We start from the raw sequence: 16,852 nt of genomic DNA, 5'->3' as shown, positions 1-16,852 counted from the left end.
AAGCAAAGGAAATCAGTATGTTGAAGATATACCTGCACTCCCATATTGATTGCAGCACTGTTCACAAGATACAGAAGCAACATAAATGTCCATCAATGGATGAATGGATAAAGAAAATGTGGTACATATACACAATGGCTTATTATTCAGCCATAAAAAGAATGAAATTCTGTCAATTAGAGCAACATGGATGAAACTGGAAGATGTTAAGTGAGGTAAGCCAGGCACAGAGAGACAAATATCCCATGTTCTTAGTCATATGTGTAAGCTAAAAAAAAAAAATTGATCTCATGAAGATAAGAGAGTAGAATGGTGGTTACCAAAAGCTAGGAATGGTAGCAGAAAGAGGGGAACAAGAACTGGCTAATGGATAAAAAAATACAGCTTTTTAAAAAACGTACAGAAGAAATCAGTTGTGTTCAATAGCACAGTATGGTGACAATGGTTAACAATAATTAATTCTACATTTCAAAATAACTAGAAGATTAGGAATGTTCCCAATGCAAAGAAATGATAAATATTTGATGTGATGGATATCTTAATTACCTTGATTTGATCATTACACATTGTATACATCTATCAAAATATTGCATGTACCCCATGAATATGTATAATTATTATGTATCAATGAAAACAAATTCCTGAAATCGGCATGGACTTTCAAAGCTCTGCATACTAGTTCCTGAAAAAAAAAAAAAAAAAAAACATGGGATAGACTTGCTGTGAACTGGACAAGAGACAATCAAGTCCAAAAACCTTCATATACCATTTTTTTCCTTCAGAACGTAGTATTAGTTTCTTAAGGGGATGAAACACAGATATAGCTATAAAAGCAAATAAAAATAGAAATAAAATTTAATATTTAACCATGACAACAGCTTAGATGAGCCAAATATGATATGCTGCTGCTTCAAAGCAAAAGAGGAGATGTTATTTTTTCACTCTTATTTCCCAAAGAGAAAAAGGGCAAAAGGAAGTTGACACCTAAAGCATCAGGACAGAAGACCTTAATTTATTTATAAAATTTAAAATGACGAATGAAGTACAAGAGTTGAAAAGCAAGAATGGTACTATCATAATACGAACTTTTATATGACCTTGGGGTAGAAAATTCATGACAAACCCAAAATAAATAACAATCCTACCCAAAGATAAGGGGCTTTAAAATGCTATTGTTGCTCTAGCTTAATCATTATCTTCTATACCCAGTGAATTATTCACTTGAATTTACACACAAGTCAGTAGTAATTACTGTTGTTTATTTTGTAGATATATTAACACAATTTTGTGTTTGTGTAGGTACCAACGTGTGACACAAAACACCACAAAATAACTCTCTAATGTGTTTGCATACCTCTGCTCAGCAAAGTATCTATGTTGATCATGTAATTAACGTCCACACTTTAGAGCTCCTTCATATAAAAATCTATCCACAAACCTGAATTTGCCAGACACCTCTAAAGGACAGTTCCCTGATGCCTCCTGCTCACTATTTCTACTTCTGACCTCACACTCAGTATTCACTATTTTTGTTAATAGGACCATCATTCACCTAGTGGCCAGGACAGAAAATTTAGTAAGCTTCTTAATTTTCATTTTTTTCCCCTCAGATTCTGTATTAAGTGGATCCACAAAGCCCCATTAGTTGATCAATTTCACTATTTAATCTAGGTATCCTGTTGGAAGCCCTTTGCACTCTTGCTTGCCTCATCCTTCCTCAATGTCTTCTTCTGGTAACCTTAGATTCTAAAATAACACTTTACCCCTGCTCCTCTTTGACGTCTCTGATGATATTCTTTTGGCTTATTTTATGGAATTGCTTTTTCTCCTTTGCCTATACTTACAGTATTGATGTTCCCCAAGGAGGCTCCATTTTATTATTTTTGCTTTCTTTGTTTCCTGTGGCATTTGGTCAGCCTCATCCTACATCTAACAATTTGGCTTATAGCTACATCTTTTCCCTACACGTTCCACTTATTCTCAACACTCCCCTCTCCAGAGTGCTGGGTTATCCATCCTCTTCAAACCCCTGCTGGCTCTACCCCGTGTGTTTTGGTTCCTACATATCTCTCTCCAATCTATGATCTTCATTGCTTGGAGTATTATACTAGACTCCAATCATTATTTGAGTTTTCTGTCTCCACCCTTGGCATTCCACTCTGCACTCTGTGGCCAAAATTAACTTTTTAAAATGCATATCTGATTACGGCTCTTCTTTGTCCAATTGCCTATGCAAAGACATCACTGCTCCTTATCATCACATACCCTACTCTTTATGATTTGGCCCCTGAATAATTTCCTAGCTGATATCACAGTCCTCTCACATAAAAATACATGCATACCCCAGCCATTTGAAAATGGTTCATGGCTCTACAACTGTAGAGCCCTTTCCTTTCTACAATCTGAAATGGTTTCATCCATGTCTGTATTTCTGGAAAATGTCTGTTTGTTCTCAGATAAGTCCCTCCTGTAGTATTTTGGACCATATAGTTAATATAGTACATAGCATATAGTTTTATAATGCTGTGCCTGGCATATAATGGGAGTTTATTTGATACTGAATAAATATTACTTATAAAAAATTATACCCAGATATATTCTCCCTGTGAATTTTTCCTAGAGAGAAACTTGACAACAGACACAATGCCTTAATGTCTATTGGCAAGTCTTTTTTAAGGTGTGTAGTTAATTGCTAATATAGATTAGCCAAATTAGGTTAAAGATTCTAAAATTTCTCGTTTCTAGAGTATCAAAAGATAAGAAATCCTGTGACCACAGGTATGGGTACTTATAAGAGAGAGTGTGAACTTGCAGTTTTCTCTGATGTAGGAGTTTGAACTCTTTGCATACCAGTTCTATAAAAGCCATTATAATGTTCAACTCTTAATGAGCATTTACCATGTACCACTATTTTATATTAGTTATATATAATAACTCATTTAATCCTCACAACTCATGTAATCCTGCTCTGCAAGGCAGGTATAATTAACATTCCCACTTTAAACATGAAGAAACAGTCAGAGAGAGGTAACATATCTTGTGCAAGAGTATACAACTAGTAAGTAGTGAAGTCATATTAAATGATGGATAGATGATAGATAAATTTATAGATAGAGCTAGCTAACAACATATTATATGCATCAAAATACTTATTTCAGGAGGGGTTTCCAAAATTTTTCATGATTTAGGTCACAGATAACAATTTTTAATATTAGTTACTGTCACAATTATGTGGATTAGAAATATTCTCATTTGTGCAGCATTGCAGGATTTTCAGTACAGCATTTATTTTGAGAGTCCCAACTTGGAAAAAAGCAAAATGTCTTTTTGGATTGACATGATTAAATAAACTGATGCTAATACTATGTGACAACAGTTAAAAACAATTAGCTCACATTATTTGAAATATAGCTAATCATTGTTTATTAAACCTTTAAAATATATAACTCATGTAATTAAAAGCATATAACAAAAATGTATTCTCTCAGATGAAAGAGAGGTTTGTACCATGTTGATATCAGCATACTAAGGGAATCTATTATGTATGGATTAGGTAAACAAGGGAGAAGTTTAGCTTTTCCATTTTATTATTTCTAAATACTAAAAATGTATATTATATAAAATATTCTATGGAAATAACTTCAATTAATTCTCTTCTTGTTTTGACTAATATCTGTTGTTCCAAGAGGCATAAATTTACATTGTATTCATTAGGCAAGAGATAGTGCCTATCAAAGTTGAGAATGAGAGCAGAATGTTTCCATTTTAGTAACTATGCATTGTATCTGATTCACAATGCTTTGACTTATGATTTTTTAAATTGGTAAGGGTTTGAAAGCAATACACATTCAGTAGAAATCATACTGAAAGCACCCATACAACCATTCTGTTTTCCACTTTCAGTAGAGTGTCCAATAAATTACATAAGATATTCAAAACTTAATTTTAAAATAGGCCTTTTGTTAGATGAGTTTCCCCAACTGTAGGCTAATGTAAATGTTCTGGACATGTGTAAGGGAGGCTAGGCTAAGCTATGATATTTGAGCTTATGGTACTGTAAACTTTTGTTGGGTTTATTGAGATATAACCCCATTGTAAGCTGAAGAGCACCTGTATGCCAAAGCCTTGCCCTGCGAAATCACCATGGATGTAGGCAGGGCCACTACATGATTGGATTCTTTATCAAAGATTCTCAGTATCCAGCATACAATAAGCAACCTTTCTTAGCAGCTCTGTAATGATCCAGGACTTGCCATTTGCTCTGTTACTTCTTTTGGATTCTTCATACAGGCATATGTCAGAGACATTTACTGGGGAGATACTCTGAATTTAGTTCCAGACCACTGCAATGAAGTGAACATCACAATAAAGTGAGTATCACAATTTTTTTTGGTTTCTCAGAGCATGTAAAAGTTATGGCTACATTATACTGCAGTCTATTAAAAGTGTGCAATTGGATTATATGTTTAAAAGTGTACATACCTTAGTTAAAAATAAGCTATTGATTAAAAAATGCTGGTGATCATCAGAGTCTTCAGCAAGTTGTAATCTTTTTGCTAATAAAGGGTATTGCCTCAATGTTGATACCTGCTGACTGATGAGGTTGGTGATTGCTGAAGGTTGACGTGGCTGTGGCAATTTCTTAAAAAACAACAATAAAATTTGTCACATTGATTGACTCTTCCTTTCACAAAAGATTCTTTGTAGTGTACAAGGCTGTTTGATAGCACTGTACTTTGTGTAGGTCTTCTTTTAAAATTGGAGTCGATCCTCTCAAATGCTGCCTCTACTCTAGTAAATAAACTTATTTAAAATGCTAATTCCTTTGTTGTCATTACAACTGTATTCACAGTATCTTCACCAGGAGAAGATTCTATCTCCAGAAACCACTTTTTTTTGTTCAACCATAAGAGGCAATTCCTCATTCATTCACGTTTTATTATGAGATTGCAGCAATCCAGTCACATCTTCAGGTTCCATTTGTAATTCAAGTTCTCTTGCTATTTCTACCACATCTGCAATGACTTCCTCCACTGAAGTCTTGAACCCCTCAAACTCATCCAAGAGGTAGGAATCAACTTCTTCCAAACCCTTGTTAATGTTGATATTTCGACCCCTCAGAAATCACGGATGTTCTTAATGGCATCTAGAATGGTGAATCCTTTCCAGAAGGTTGCCTAGATCCTGCAGGGGAATCACTATTTATGGAAGCTATAGTATTACACAATGAATTTTTAAAATAATAAAACTTGAAAGTCAAAACTAATCCTTCATCCATGTGCAGCAGAATGGATGTTGTGCTAGCAAGCATGATAAAAACCATTAATCTACTCGTGTATCTCCATCAGAGCTCTTGGGTGATCAAGCACATTGTCAATGGGCAGTAATATTTTGAGAGGAATCTTTTTTCTGGACAATAGGTTTCAACAGTGTGCCTAAAATATTTAGTAACCATGCTATCAACAGATGCACTGTTCATCCAGGTTTTGTTGTTCCATTTGCAGAGCCCAGGAAGAGTAGATTAAGCATGATACTTAGGGGTCCACGGATTTTCAGAATGGTAAATAAGCATTGTCTTCAACTTAATCTCATCAGGTATATTAGCCCATTAACAAGAGAGTCAGATTATCAGAAGCTTTGAAGCCAGCCATAGACTCCTCTCTAGCTGTGAAAGTTCTACATAACATCTTCTTCCAATAAGGCTTCTTAATCTACATTAAAAATCTGTGGTTCAGTGTAGCTATCTTCATCAGTGATTACTTAGATATAGCTCCTGGATAATTTGATAGAGCTTCTTCATCAATGCTTGCTGTTTCACCTTGTACTTTTCTTGCTATGGAGATAGCTTCTTTCCTTAAACCTCTTGAACCAACATCTGCTACTTTCAGACTTTTCTTCTGCAGCTTCCTTACCTCTCTCAGCCTTCACAGAATTGAGGCGAGTCAAGGCTTTGCTCTGTACTAGGCTTTGGTATAAGGGAATGTTGCGGCTGGTTGGATCTTCCATCCAGGCCACTCAAACTTTCTCCACATCAGCAAGAAAATGATTTCACTTTCTTATCATTATTGTGTTGACGAAGTCACACTTTTAATTTTCTTCAAGTACTTTTCCTTTGCAGTCACAGCTTGACTAACTGCTTGGCACAAGAGGCCTATCTGGACTTTCAACATGTGTTCATCAATAAGCATAATCATTACTAGCTTTTGATTTAAAGTGAGAGATATGCAAATCTTCCTTTCATTTGAACACCTTTAGGCCATTGTGGGGTACTAACTGAATTTATTTCAATATTGTTGTGTCTCAGGGAATAGGGAACCCAAGAAAAGGGAGACAGATGGGGTAATGACCGATTGTTGGAGGAATCAGAACACACATAACGTTTACTTCCCATCTTATATGGGTAAAGTTTGTGGTGCCACAAAACAATTACCAATAAATATCAAAGATCACTGATAACATAAACCATAACAAATATAATAATAGTAAAATTTTGAAATATTGCAAGTATTACCAAAATATGACACAGAGAAATTGAGAGAGCAAATGCTGCTGGAAAAAATGTCACCAATAGACTTGCTTAACACAAGACTGCCACAAAACTTCAGTTTGTAAAAAAACACATTATCTTTGAAACACAACAAAGGAAAATGCAATAAAACATCGTATGCCTGTACTCTATTCTTTTCAACACTGAATATACTCCTTCAAACAGCATCATGTTCTGGAGGTTTTTAAAAAATCCTATCAACCTAGTGCCTTTATATCTTCAAGAATAGCTAGCTTAGAATTTAGCTATTAGCTCCATTTTTCTTCCTCTCATACACAAATTCAAAGAAATACCCCTTGTGCTGCCTCAACATGAAACAGGAAATATCTTCCACAATGTGTCTGCTCAACCATCTTGCCAAAACCTGAAGAGGAACAAGCAGTGCCGGGCAGTTTCTGCAGGAAACCTGGAAGTAATGGTTCTATATACCTTTACCTGAAAAAGGAAGTTAGTTTTTCCTATGCTGTCAACACATTAATTTACTCAACAAGTATGTTGGGGACTCCTATTTTGTGCTGGTTACTGTTCTATGCTCTCCCACAGGAATATGAAAGAAGAAAAGAACACTGGGAAGTCAGAAGGCAAGAATCGTTGAAGTAGAAAAGAAATGGGATAAAGAAAGCAGATATGACTTGAGTTTTAATTCTTCTCTACTAATGGAGATTTTCAACATTTGACAATATGCTTTGCAAAAAAACTTGCAATCAAGCAAACCTGCAATACGACTTTCCTCCCTAACTCCATCCCCACCCCACCCCTTCTTATCCATAGAGCCTTTGCACAATATTTTATTGTAAAATCTTGTTACTATTACAACTTTGTTATTTATATTTGGATAATTTTTAAATTTCACTGGCATTTCAAGTCTCCAAAGTGTCAAATGTTCTGTTTATATTAGCATTCCCTTTCCTTAAAGCCCTGTCTTTTAGGCCAAATCCTATGAGGATTTTCCCAGACTGCTTGATTACTACCTATTGAAAGGTTAAGTCTTATAGACACAAACCAGCTACTTTCTTTCTTCTTATTATCAAAATATGAACACACTCCAAAACCATCTACCACATATTTCACAGAAATGGTTGCCAATGACAAAATTTCAGAAAGAAAATATTGGTCTATATTAGAATAATTTTGTACTCTAAATGGTGTTAGGAAACTGGTGAAAAGTTACATGATTTCTGCTCCATGTGTTTTATTCATCTCTGGCTATAGACGTACATTTGTTTCTTGTGGTCAGGAAGAGAAGATAAATAGAGTTAACCAATAGGGAAAAGGACTTTGATGATTTCAGTCACTGGAACACCTCTGCCAGAGTTATTATGAGCTCTCATAATAAGTATGTGACTTCTACTTTTCCCTTTGTAATTTCCTCCAAAATTATTTACTATTCTATTCAAGGTTTAGCAAAACTTTTAAATACAGGCTGCTACATTAAATTAAAACATTTCAACTGAACTTAGAACCATTCTACATGAAAAGAAAATACACAAGTTTGACAGCCTAGTATTTACCAGGAAGAAAAGGTCTTAGAAAGTTATTTTCTCCACCTTTCATATTAAGTAATTACAACTTTTGCCAAACTAAATATCTTGTGAAGATCTTTAAAAAATAGCTTTGTAATAAGGCACTAGTGTCATGCTTTACTAAAATTTCTTTGTTGGAAAATTATTTTAAAACATCACTTTATAAGTAGCATTTAATTCAGTATAATACAATTCCATACAGAAATCTTCCCTCCTGCTTCTGTTGCTTAACACACAAATAGGACTTCTTTCTAACATGATTCTCCTGGTGCCTTCCCTTTAGGAAGAGTACAGTGAATTCCACTTAGTAATTTTATGGAACATCTCTGAGCAAATAAAAACAAACAAAAGTCTTCATCTATTTCTCATCTAAAAACTCATGCATGTTTGAGTAATAAATAGCTGCTATATGATCTGTCATTTTCAAATAACCTGGAAAAAATGAAGATTTTAGGAATAATGGCAAAGACTGAAGTTAGAATTTCAATTTGCTAAAATAACATATATAGGAATCATGACTCTTTTGTTTATCAGTTCATCCATCGTTCCTGGCAGAGTACTATGCATAAATTGGCCATTAACACAGAATAATGCATAGCTGACAAATAGATAAGTATGTGGTGCTAAATGGAGATGTACCAGGATGAGTTCCCCCTTCAAATTTATTTTTATAAACAAAATCAATTTTTTGGACTAAAATAGCCACCATTTTCATCTAATAGCTTACTGTTTGCATCCTGGACTAAACAAGGTACTTCTTGGTATAAATAATAGGATTAAGCCACTACAAATTTTGGCAGTTAGATGTTTTCTGATCAATTGAAATTTGATCCCCCTATAATTAACAGATTAATTTGCAAGGACTTTGACATCAGTTGTGCATTTGCAATATTTTGTTGAAAGATTGTGTGTGTGTGTGTGTAGACACACCTGAAGAAAAGTATCTAGATAACAGTCCTCCAAATAAAAAGATAAATATTGTTTTAAGCATTGTCTTCTCCATGTCATTCTACTGCTAATTTCAGAAAAATAAAACTGAGTGGCATAATTCAAATGTATTGCCTTAAGTACTAAAGAAAGGATTTTATGTTTAATTTACCTGGTTGCCCATCCATTTTTGAGAGGCCCTGAGGAAGTTAGCTCAGTAAGTTGTGTAGCTCAGTTCTGGCGAGATTTTGTTGATCTAGCCATTTCATATTTCTATTACTGCCATCTTGATTTGAATTTGAACTGAATCTTTCAACATACGAAAGCAACTCATACGTATTTTAAAATGAATTACTGAGTGATTCACTGATGAAACATTCTGGGATGCTAGAAACATCACTGGAAGATTTAATATACCATCTGAAGGTATATACAGAGGGTAAATTTATTGTGGCTACTTGATTTGCAACATACGACCCCATAACTCTCTGTGCATAACTGCTGCTTGGGTTTATTCTTACCTCCAACACTGGACATTCTGGAGGAGTCCTGATGAGAGCTGGATTTATTGCGGTTTTGATTTTTTCGTTTGTTGGCTGCTCTCACAGATCGAAGAAGTACCTCACTCGCCTTGAAGAAGGCCACCATGAAAGGCTGTTTTGACTGAGGTCCCTGTCTTCCCACAAGTCCAGCAGATTTTACGTTGATACTACGTCCTAGAACGTAATACAAAAGCACTTGGTTCATGAAAAAGAAAGAACAATTACCTGATGTGAATGAATTCTGAGGGTACTTTGAAAAGGGGAAAAGTTTTAAAACTGTATCAGAATGCCTTCCTTACAGGCCAAGATTCTTATAAATATTGAGGCTTACTATGACAGACCATCATCCATGCATGGTTTTTCATCTTGCATCATCTTCCACCACAGAACACCCTCCAGCTGCTTTCACTCACTGATAGCTTCTGAGACCTTGAAGTTAGGAATATTATAAATTGGAAGATTTGACTACTCATTCGCCTGGAAATGTCCACATTAAATAGCAACTTAAAAAATATTAGCTATGGGCTCTTCTGCACTAAATGCCCTATAATTTTCCTTCAAGTTGTAAAAGCCGAATACTTGGCAGGGTTTCTACTTTCTCCAGCCTATTCGAAACCTTTCAAGTGTTAATTAGTGCTGATAGCCTTTCCACCTTCACCTCTGGCCAGTGCCCAGCAACATTTACTAAGCTGCACTATACTTAAAGCTCTTCACAAGTCATTCTGGAAGCCTAGTCTGGGGATGGAGGTCTGCTTTAACCCGCAGCTATTAAAAGTAGTGGCAAAAACTGCAATTAACTTTGCACCAACCTGATAATTATCAATATGAAGTATTGTGAAATAAACACAGAAACTTTGGAATTCCTCCCCTTCTGAGTTTTGACACACCTAAATGTTTACCGAAAGGAATTCAGAAGAGGCAAACCAAGCCTGGAGACTCTCAGAAAGAAGAAAAAACAATCCAAATAAGCTTCGAGACTCAAATTTGCCTATAAACTAGCCTGTACCTCAGACCCTTATGAGTTCTTTGATGTGGTTATATATCAGTGAAAAGGGACACAACCAGCACCTATATAGGAGTGAGTTAAAAGTCAAGGTGCCCTAGAGATAAAGTTGATAAAGTACCTCTCCCATGTGGTTAGTAATAATAATAATACTTACAACTATGTCAAATCACTTTGGAGTGGTTGCTGTGCTAGGCATTTTTCTAAGTAGTTTCCATGCATTATTTAATTTGATTCCACAAATGCCCTAGAGTTAGGTATTAACAGTATCCTCTTTTAATAGTTTTTATTAGGCTCTTCCAATTTACAATAATCACTGAAAATTATATTTTCTATATATGTGGAAAAGAAAACCATTGATATCTGGTTCAATGAAAATCATTCAAAGATGACAAACTATTTAACCTTAAATTGTAAATTTAGTTAAGAATTACTTGTATCTTATGCAAAGTTGCTACTCTAGATACAGAAGTTAGCAATCTTTTAAGAATACTATATAATGTGGTTTGAAATATGTGCATGATTGACTCTCATGATTGACCCATGAGAGATGTGCATATTTTCTTAAAATATTTATTCAGTAAAGATTGTGGAGCAACCTCACTCACTCCGTTATAAAACCTGACCCACCTTAGAAGAAAGAAAAGGAAAGCAAGTCCCCGAAATGGCATCAATGGCATTTTAGCAAATAAGCCCTCACTCTTAACGAAATTTATTTTGGCAGCATAAAAACTTTTGTGTGTACTTCTATTGTGCAGAGACCTTCTACTGTCAGAAAATGAGACCGTGTCGCATGAGGCTGTGCAGCTGTCGAGAGGGACACAGGGGTCCTTTAAATGTGGAGGTATTGGTTAAAAAAAAAAGGCTGCATCAATTCAGACAGCATAGGTATCCTCCACAATTGTCCTACAACCTACTGGGAAAACTTGTTCAATTCCTACAAGTATTAAAATGGCCATCTGCCTCACAAATGCCACTATACTCAGTCCTACCAGAGAAGGGACTTACAAATAATCAAAGCAGTAAACCTTAAACAAAGCATATAGATTTCTCTTTTAAATGCAAACTTACAGTGGCTCTATGCCAGAGTCTATATTTCTTAGAAAAACTCTATCACTGGCATAAATGAAAGAGGCAGTTTGATTTGTGGTCAGAGCAGTTTCCATTCTACTTCCACTGTAACAAATGTATTAATTCAGCTCAGACTTCCTCCTTCTGGCAGCCCTTTCACTGTAAAAAGAGAAATTAGAAGTTCCAGCCAAATACCATACCTTGAACTGACCCACTTCAATACATAAACACTTTTACAACATGTTTATTCAGGTGTAGCACTTGAAATTGGTTTAAGATGTTTCCAGTGACAGAGAGCTCAGCAAAAGAAAAAAAAAAAGAACTGAGAAACTTAACTGTTACAGAATAGAATAACTGGCAATCTGTGCTTTAAATTTTTTCTTTTTTTTTTTTTTTTCTGTCTTGGAGTACAACATAAAAAAGTATTTGTCGAAGCTTTTATTTTGATATTTTAATGAAGTGTTAATTTAACAGGAACTAAATTTTAACCTGTATACATTGATGACTGCAGAAATTATTTTTAATATATGATCTTTCTAATACTGAAATAGGTTGCTGTGAGATGTTCATAAATGGAATACAATAAAATCAATTTTCCATTCATTACAACACACACTGACTCTTTTATAGTTAAATAAGCACTTAACAAGAAGTTCCAAGTTTCCTTTGGGTTGCAAAGGGGTTTCTTTTGTTATTATTCCAAAGACTTTCAATATTTTAATTTTTATCTGTGGAGAAATAATACTACTCTGAAGATTTATGTTCTAAAAACTGTAAAGATGTGTGTATGTTACAAATACGGGTTTCTTAGGTTTTACAAAGGTGGATATTGTATGTGAAGCAAAGTACCCTTCAAACCAATGTGAACTCCCTTTAAAATAACTTTTAATATTATTAAGTTTCCTCTTGGTTTCCTTTTTACTTCAGCAATGGGGTGACTATTAAGATTCCATAAGTTAATGCTTGCTCAGTTACCCTTGGTCTTGAGCTATACCATAGAAGCATTAACTATTTGACCTAGTCTTTCAGACAGAATACACTTATATTGATTATGCTGACTAAACCTCTTCAAAGACTGAATAGTTGTTTTAGTAGAAGTACTGATAGAAACCTAGACTACACTGCATGTATTAAAAAATAGTAAATTCTTTATAAAACTTTATTTGAACTTTTTAAATAGTATAATTAAACATACGGTATGCTTTAGATATTGCAAATATATAACTGAAGAAGCTTACCTAAAGCATTTTGATTTAGAAACACATTACCTTTACGTGTGTGTATCACCATGGATTTAATTTTCAAAGCTGATTCTTGTTTTAGGGTAGTTTCTACTTTAAAAATATACATAAAGATTAAGCATTGAATATACAGTGGAAATGAAAAAGGGGGTGAGGTAACAAAAGAACATTAAAATAAAGGATGGTAAGGATACCAGCTTGAGCCCAAGCTTAGTCACCTTAGGATTCAGACACATTCAGGCATAGCTAGAACGGTGATAGATTTGATTCACCAAACATATATTTAAAGAATATTGAGCAATTTCGTGGGCAAGAAGTCATCTTAAGAAAAAGATGAGCCACAGTGATTTTTTTAAGTCTGTATCTCAGAGTTACTTTTGGCACAGCTCCAATAGATGCATGCTTAACTCCTAGAAAGAAAGGGAATCAAAGAAAATCTAATATATCCTTTGTACCCAAAGTCTCTAAAATACTGGGAAGGCAAGGTAGCACTACTTTGGAACTTCATTAACAGACTGTGACACAAGTGGTGAACAAAGATTCTCTCTATATAAGAAGAATGGCTTCTGAGCAGTTCCACATTGGGTCAGGATGGCAGCAACAGAATGAGCTCCAAAACGATCTTCCATATTAGTCATCAGCTTTGACTTCAGAAAGTAGTACCAGCTCAAAGCTGAGTGGAGCAGCAATCTGACAACACTGGGAGTTCCAATGTGCATCAATAACTATACCAAAGCAAGAGAAAATGCCAGTGATGGGATAAAGTGGCTCCAATTGCAAGAGAAAAATTCCCTTGTATGATATCCACGTCTTGATGTGGACACTGGAAAGAGGGTAGGGATGTGATCTGCCAAATGGATGGGGTGGTAATAGGAGGTAAAAAGCTTGGTTGCTGAGAGCTGTTCAAGCTTAAACACACAAATGGGAGGGAAGAGGAGACAGCAGAGAGGAGACTGAAAAGGCTCTTGAAGGATGTACCAACATTTCAGTCATCTTGCTGGTGGCAGTTAGACCCAAAGAAACATTGTTTATTCCCAATTATTTCAGGTTTGGGTGTCATATAATACTTGGATTATGAAATGAAAGTGGTAACGATATAATTGTAGGCATCCAGAGTTTGTTATTGGCATAGATATCATCTTTTTTGATTTACAAAAAACAAAACAAAATAAATTAAATCTTTGCTCATGAAAAGTTTTTGAAGAACTATTTATACTTTGTTCATCTTATTTTCTCCTCAAAATTATTGTACAGAAATCTCAGTGAGAAACAATTTAAGCAGCAAATATGTGGGCATATTATTTTACAGTTTTATTAACTCAGTGAACAAAGATAGGATTGGACTTATATCTCCTAAGAAATTATTATTATATTCATGCAGAGATCAAAAAGGATGTAGATGAGGCTGGAGCTCTGAACTACTAAATTTTGTCATAACTGAGGCTGGAGATTCAGTCCTTCTAGATCTGCTACTCTAACCCAAATGACTTCAAATAAGTACTGAGGTCAGGCTATTGTGGTCACATTTGCCTAAGAACACAACTGAAACTATTTCACATTTATAGTCACAGGGAAGGTAGGTTGGCAAAGCAAAGCTCTATCCCAAACTCACTGGTTTTGTATTTCAGACCACTCCTTTTGGAAAATGTGACTTTCAAAATGTTTATTTCTTTAAACACAGTTATTAAAGGAGATTCTGACATAAAACAGCTCTTCAGACACATGTTGATGTTATAAGGATAAGTGGTTCCAAATATGATCATTGAGTTCCCCTCTAGGATACACAGTTTGAAAAACATTCATTTGAGGATTTATCAGAGTCTAAACGTTGATATCATTTTGAGATGTTAGCATACATTCCAGTTTGTTTTTTTCTCCTCTAAACCCACAGTAATTGACTGCTTAACCCAAAACACCTGTGATGGAACTGGTGCACAAATTATCTTTTCTTCATTTACAAAAAGACTTTTGCAGTATCCATTATGGACTCCTTAGCAGTAGTCAAATCAGTGCGTTGTCTCACAGCTACACATCTATCTGATCTTCACTTATTTTCAACCTGTGATTAAATTTGATTCTGGTACTGTGAAATTATGGATTCTATGACTCTACATTATACTAGAATTGTACCCTTTTTACAAACTGATCATTTGAAAAGTATAGAATTCACCACCCAGAATACAGAATAGATCATTTTTATATCAGATTTTAAGGAACGTGGGGAAGATAGAATCTTGTCTACTTAAATTCAATATGTACTTAAATTTTCTATAATCTTAAGTATATTGTAATCTAGCTACAAATTTCAATTTTGTTATACTTTGATGAAAATTTTGTGTCTTTTTTAGTTTCATTGTAAAAGCGCAGACCTGTTGCCAGACTTAAGTACACAGACTTGAAGTATCACAAATGGAAATTCAGTGTTCCTCCTTACTACATTCTTGTTTTTCAAATGGTTTCAAATGGTTTACATTGCTTTATAAATTCAAACAAAAATGAGGAAAAGCTGGGATTTTAAACTTTTTTAAGTATTAAAATTTTCTTTGTAGAGAACAGGATAAGATTTTGAGTGATTTTCACAGTAATTCTGGGGTTCTGTTTAACCCCGGAATATTGTTTGGTGTACAATACCTTTGCGGGACTTTTCTCATCTCTTCTTTTTACTGACATTTAAAAGAGCAATCTTTAAAAAAAGCCACTTTGCCAATATTATATATTGAAAATTATATATTATTGGTAATGTGTGAAAAATCATTTAGCCCAGCATGGTGGCGGGCACCTGTAGTCCCAGCTACTTGGGAGGCTGAGGCAGGAGAATGGTGTGAACCTGGGAGGCAGAGCTTGCAGTGAGCTGAGATATCGTGCCACTGCACTCCAGCCTGGGCAACAGAGCGAGACTCCATCTCAAAATAAAAAATAAATAAAATGTGGGTACAACTCCTGGTAACATATAACAGTAGAAGAAATCCATTTTTCTATATGATTGGGGTGTGTTAGGGATAAAGAAGTTTAAAGGAGATAGAGATTTTTTAAAGTGTTGACATTCTAAAAACTTTGCAGAAGACACTGTCATGCCCCACAGTTTGATAAAGTGATGGGGCTTAGAAAAGAAACAGGATATTTGGTCAGAAACACTGGCATGGTAACTAAAGTCATGCAGGGGGAGAAACACAAACCCTTGAGAACCCAAGCTCACGAGGCTCCAGAAAGTAGGGCCCGAGGACAAAGAAGCCGAGAACCATAAAGCAGCATGGCCAGAGATCTGTGCCCAGTTGTGGAAGCTGTCTAGTATGCTGCAATGTTTTATTGCATGGAGGGCAGGACTGAGGTGATGGAAAATGATTAGTTTCCTTCCACGGGACATCACTCTGAAATGAGGGGCTTACTGTCTCGGGCATGACAAGCCCAACAAATGTGTTTTACTTGGTCCCTATTTTCAGCCGCTGGAAATACGAATCTCACGCTAGGAACTGTAGTTTACCTCCACAAAAGCACTTACTTTTTAATAGCTCTTGTCTTTATATATAGCACCTTTCCCCTGAGGTCCCATGAACTTTACAGACATCATCTGTCACATGCCCCAAAAAGATTGGTTAGCAGTTGGTCTTATAGCCCTCATTTATTTTAAGACAGCAGAAACATTCTTTTCACAAAACCATGAGAACAGTGAATTATTTTTTGTTTTGTTCTCCAGTTATTATGTGACTTTTAAAATAAAATTGTACATATCTTAAATGAAAGAATCTTTTCCTTCAGAAGCCTGGGGGATTTTAACAAGACTGTAATAAGCAGAATTTCAGCAGAAATCAACCAAAAACTTTAAAAATTCTTTGTGTTACTCAATGACAAAAAGCTTTTAGATGTCAAACACATTTTAGTTTGTTTCACAGCAGTGAAATTTTAGTATTCTGCATTTTACCTATAGTGATTAAAGAGGTCTTTGAAACTTAGAGTAGTTACTTGGGAAATTTATGAGTATCTAAAGGAGATACTCTTTT

At 35.1% G+C, this 16,852-nt stretch overlaps 1 protein-coding gene across 1 annotated transcript in view; it reads right to left on the bottom strand.

Annotated features, from left to right (window-relative positions):
* Nucleotides 1–16,852, bottom strand: part of LOC108542959 (bone morphogenetic protein 5) — a 298,304-nt gene that overhangs the window by 10,751 nt on the left and 270,701 nt on the right. Inside the window, exon 5 of the mRNA XM_017893236.1 lies at nucleotides 9,519–9,713. Coding sequence (XP_017748725.1) covers nucleotides 9,519–9,713 — 195 coding nt within the window. The remainder of the gene's footprint in view (nucleotides 1–9,518; nucleotides 9,714–16,852) is intronic.

This window comes from Rhinopithecus bieti, unplaced genomic scaffold (assembly GCF_001698545.2).
Source record: "Rhinopithecus bieti isolate Rb0 unplaced genomic scaffold, ASM169854v2 scaffold_23303, whole genome shotgun sequence".
Lineage (NCBI taxonomy): Eukaryota > Metazoa > Chordata > Mammalia > Primates > Cercopithecidae > Rhinopithecus > Rhinopithecus bieti.
This window is presented reverse-complemented; position numbering and strand designations above follow the sequence as displayed.